General features: G+C 44.6%; 1 protein-coding gene across 1 annotated transcript in view; it reads right to left on the bottom strand.

The window, feature by feature from the left end:
• Nucleotides 1-2,612, bottom strand: part of U2SURP (U2 snRNP-associated SURP domain containing) — a 69,357-nt gene extending 66,745 nt beyond the window's left edge. Inside the window, exon 1 of the mRNA XM_006869872.1 lies at nucleotides 2,547-2,612. Coding sequence (XP_006869934.1) covers nucleotides 2,547-2,591 — 45 coding nt within the window. The 5' untranslated portion in view covers nucleotides 2,592-2,612. The remainder of the gene's footprint in view (nucleotides 1-2,546) is intronic.
• Between the last annotated feature and the right edge of the window lie 2,066 nt (nucleotides 2,613-4,678).

The following is a 4,678-nucleotide window of genomic DNA, read 5'->3' as shown; positions in this document are numbered from 1 at the left end:
GGTGAAGAAAAGACCTGATAATCTGCTCTTAAGGATTATAGTGTTGGAAATCCTGTGGGGCAGTTCTGTTATGTCCTATAGCAGTAGTGGGTTTTTCTGCCAAAATTTAAAACATCATTCATGGGCCATATAAAATTATCAAGTTAAAAAACTGGAGTCCCAGAGACAGTGACATAGCCACAGAGGACTGGAGTGAAGACTGAAGCATCCAGCTGATTAAGAAGTGAGGGGATAGGCACAAGAACACCCACACTTGCAAATACCCACTTGACCTGGCTTCAATGGCTGGATGATCACAACTCCATCAGAAGAAGAAGGAAGAGGGGGAAAAAAAGAGAGTAATCTGATACAATTTGATGAACTTGACCTACACCTATGGATGCAGTAGCTCAAAAGAGGGAAAAATATCTTTACAGCAAGGATCATTCCCACCTACTTGGTACACAGGGTAGACAGGAATGGGCAACTTGGACATTGACTACCCAAAATGAGGGGGGCTACAAAGTCAAGGAGTCCTAGTGTGGCACTGTGGGTTGATGTGCCAGACCGCAAAGCTGTTTGAATTGAAAGGTCAGTGGCTCAAACACACCACCCACTCTTTGGGAACGTTGTCCAGTGTCACCATGAGTTGGAACCAACTTACAGCACTTAACAAGAAATGTGATGGCTGGAACTGTAGCTGCCTTGGCAGGGCTAGACCAAGTGATTTTGCGGGCTGGATGCTACCCATCCATCCGATAGGGTGGCTTGACATTATGCACACCACAACCACCACCATCATTTAACAGATATTGATAAAAACCTATGAACAACATCAACATGTAACCTAAAGTAATAAAACAAAAAATTACTGGAATATCCAATAACGTATAGGGAACTGCCACTCACTATCATGAGAAAGAGGCTGATCATATACATGGAATTATTTTTAATATCTCCAAGGCCTTAAATAAGAGATAAACAAGAATCATGAAACTTCTGCATGATTATTAAGTATTAAGGATGTAGCTGGCTTTACTAAAGGCTCTCAAATAGCTATTTTTGTCATGTGTCTGTTGAGGGAGTCATGAGGTACCACCTATTTCACTCTCTCACAAGGAAGAGAGAACACAGGGTTAAACATCCCTGATGTAAAGCAGCCCTGGTGTCTCAATGGGCAAAACGCCAGGCTGCTAACCGAAATGTGGTTGGTTCAAACCCACCAGGCACTCTGTAGGAGAACGATGAGGCTGTCTGCTCACATAACGATCGACAGCCTCGGAAACCGTAAGGAGCAGATCTACGCAGTCCTACAGGGTTTCTATGAGTTGGAATGACTCGACGACAGTGGGTGGGACCATCGTTTTTACATGAAAAATTGACTGGTCAAGTCTTAAGTAATGATGAGCTAATTATGAGCATCATTCACCATATGGAATAAAGACTCAAGAGTTATTAGAAACTGAAAAAGTATAAAGCGGGTTACATTTCTCAGAACAAATGGTAAAACCAAGGCTTGCGCCTTCTACTGTAAACTTGTTCACCTTGGCTTACAATCACACACACTCGCTTTTAAGATGGAACAGTCCCCCGGAACTTTTAAGAGTTCCTCAATGTCTTGCATCAGCATCAAAATGCTTAGCAACTACGTTCGTGGCAGTAAATACCTATTTCTTTTAATATAGTGTTCGAGGTGAGACACTCAAAGCAAAAAAGCACAACAAAACAAAAACGATTAAATGACCTATTCAACATGGCAACTACGATCCGATGCTAATCACAACCTTACTAAGGATAAACCACAGCTCCTGGGTTTCACAATACTGGCGCACGGGTCGGTAAAACGAAATGCAATGGAATCTCAGATGGCTTCCAAGCCTCCTTTCAGTGGAACACACACCATGGTAAGGAAGCAAGACTCCAAACCCTCGACCCCTTAATAGAAGTGCCCTTTTAGTACTTCCTCTAAAGTGAGGTAAAGGCCACGTGTGGAGTGCAGCATTAACCTTGGCGGTGTAGCGCTGCAAAGGAAAGGTGCTCCCGCCTCTGCACTTCCCATGCGTCCCACCATTATTAGTCCGCCCCTTACGCGGTCCTAGAGGTTATTCAGTGCCTGGAGGCTAAGAGACAATTTGAGGAAGGCCTGAAGAATGTAAGTTCCAAAACCAAAGAACTGAAGAAAAAGAGGCGGTACAAGCCCCGGGATTCCCGCCTCTCCCATGCGCTGTCTGGCGGCCTCGGATTCACCAAGCTGAGATACAGAGAGGCGCGTTTTCATGGTTTTTGGACCTCATTCTCAAGTCTTCACTTTATCCCAGTGCCAAGGGCCGGACGAACTATTCACGCCATCCCTCTGGGATCGCCAGTCTCGAGCCGAATCCAGGCTGGGACTGTGGGGAGATACAAGGCCTCTTAATCTGCGCACCACAGTGCAGCGGCCCCCTGGCCTACCGCCGTGACCAGAACGCACACCCCAAACTCGCTCGCCTCCTGCTGACCAGAAGCGTCTGGAGGACCTAGATGACAGTGACAGACCCACAGACCTACGAAGTCCTCTAAGAAATTACCTTTGAACTAGCCTTCTGAGAGCCGCCTGGCGTTTTGTCCGCCATCTTGAGTTTTGCCCCTCCTTCAGCCGCGGCAGCAGCACGGGAAAGTCGAGTACCGAAAGAGCAGATCTCTGAAGAGCCCGCCAGAGGCGCCTGCAAGACTGAGCAGTCGACTGACGAGACAGTGAGTTCAGGCAGACCTGGCCATATGACTTCCGGCGTCAGTAATTCCCTGGCCCAGCCCTCTTCACTAGTTCTTGGTGTTTCCTAGACTGTTCGGCTCGTTGTGTTGGTGAGCTTACGTAGAGACTCTCCTAGTTCTAACATTCAGGCCTGGGTGGTATTCCACACTCATTTCTCATGGCCAACCCTCAATAGGTGGTAGAGAGTTGTATTTCTTGGACGTAGGAAGCCGCTTCTTAAAGGAGAAAAGCATTCATTTCAAGTCAAAAAATAGGTCTGAAGCCAACTGAGAGTCTGGAGGTCCGTGAACAAAGACGCTGTTCGCGCCTCCTCCGGAGTTCAAGGAAAGACAGACTTCAATGTGTTCACCTTACTTTCAAATGGCTTGAGTTGTGCCTGGAAAGCCCAGAAGAGGGGCATTTGACCCAGGTTTGCCCAGTGCAGTTACCTGATAGGAGTGTTTAGGGTGTCTGCAAAATGGAGAGCATAAATGAACGACTATATTCTAAACCTAGAATACACGTAAATTTTGTTATTTAAAATTACATTTAACTGTTAAATACTGTTTCACTTTTTTACAAAAATGGGGACGCGCCAAAACTTTTTAGGTAGTTAACGATTTTTAAGTTTTTAAGCAGGATCTGAATTCACAGAACGAAATCCTGCTTGAGAAGGTCAAGCTGGAACTGAGCCAGGCAGTGCAAGTGGGAAGGGCATTCCAAGCAGAGAAAACAGTTGAAATAGTCTTGTGGTGGCTGAAATAAAATGAATCAAGGCAACCTGTTTTGCAGGGCGCCACAGGCGGTGGAGTTTTCTTAGACCAAGAGGTGTAGGGGTACCTGGCTGGAGAAGGTGGGTGGGAGCAAGTTCACACATGGACCCTAGAAAACTATTGTCTTTAAGTGCTATGGGATGCATCAGACGCAGATTGCTGTTAAGTGCCCTTGCCCTTCCAGTCATTTCTGACTTATAGTGACCCTGTACAGGGTTTCCAAGGAGTGGCTGGTGAGTTTGAACTGCTTTAACCTGTGGTTCAAATCAACCTTGCCACCTTGCCAGTATTTTATCCCAAAGCACCACACCAGTACTCCACAGCGGATTCATAGTGACGTATATAGAGTTTCTGAGTGAGGGACGACTGGTGAGTTTGAATCTCCCACCTTGCAGTTAGCAGCCCAGTGCTTATCGTACAGCGCCACACCAGGACTCCTCCATACAGTAGCTATATATTAGGTATCTGAGGATGAAGGGTAGACTTAAACAGGGTTGAGTAGGACTGTGGTGGGATGTGTGGATTTTTGTTTCAAAAGATTGCTCTAGGTGTTAGATTTAAGTAGGGAAAATTGACATAAATATTGTGGGAAGGAAGAATGGAAGAGAATTGGGAATAGGGACCATCTCTCCCTTATTTATTCAAAATATTTTTGAGCCTTTTGTCAAGTGTTGTGGAACTTACAGAGACAAATAAAAATGTATTGACATCATCAGATTTAAAACTCAAAAAATACATCTAATATTATACAGATGAAGTTGTCAAAGACTTCATTTTGCTTGGATCAGCTATCAACAGTCAAATCAAAGATGTATTGCATTAGGCAAATCTGCTGCACAAGACCTCTTTAAAGTGATCAAGAGCAAAGATGTCAGTTTTGAGGACTAAGGTGTGCCTGAGCCAAGCCATGGTATTTTCAATAACCTCATATGCATGTGAAAATTGGACAATGAATAAAGAAGACCATAGAAGAATTGATGCATTTATGGTATTGGAGGAGAATATTGGAACCAACTCTATGGCACTTAACAACAACAATAACAACATGGTATTGGAAGAGAATATTAAAAGTACCATGGACTGTCAGAAGAACAAACAAATCTGTGTTGAAAGAAGTACAGCCAGAATGCTCCTTAGAAACCAGGATGGCCAGACTTCCTCGCTCATACTTTGGATTTATTATCAAGAGAGACCA

Source organism: Chrysochloris asiatica, unplaced genomic scaffold (genome assembly GCF_000296735.1).
Source record: "Chrysochloris asiatica unplaced genomic scaffold, ChrAsi1.0 scaffold00136, whole genome shotgun sequence".
NCBI lineage: Eukaryota > Metazoa > Chordata > Mammalia > Afrosoricida > Chrysochloridae > Chrysochloris > Chrysochloris asiatica.
This window is presented reverse-complemented; position numbering and strand designations above follow the sequence as displayed.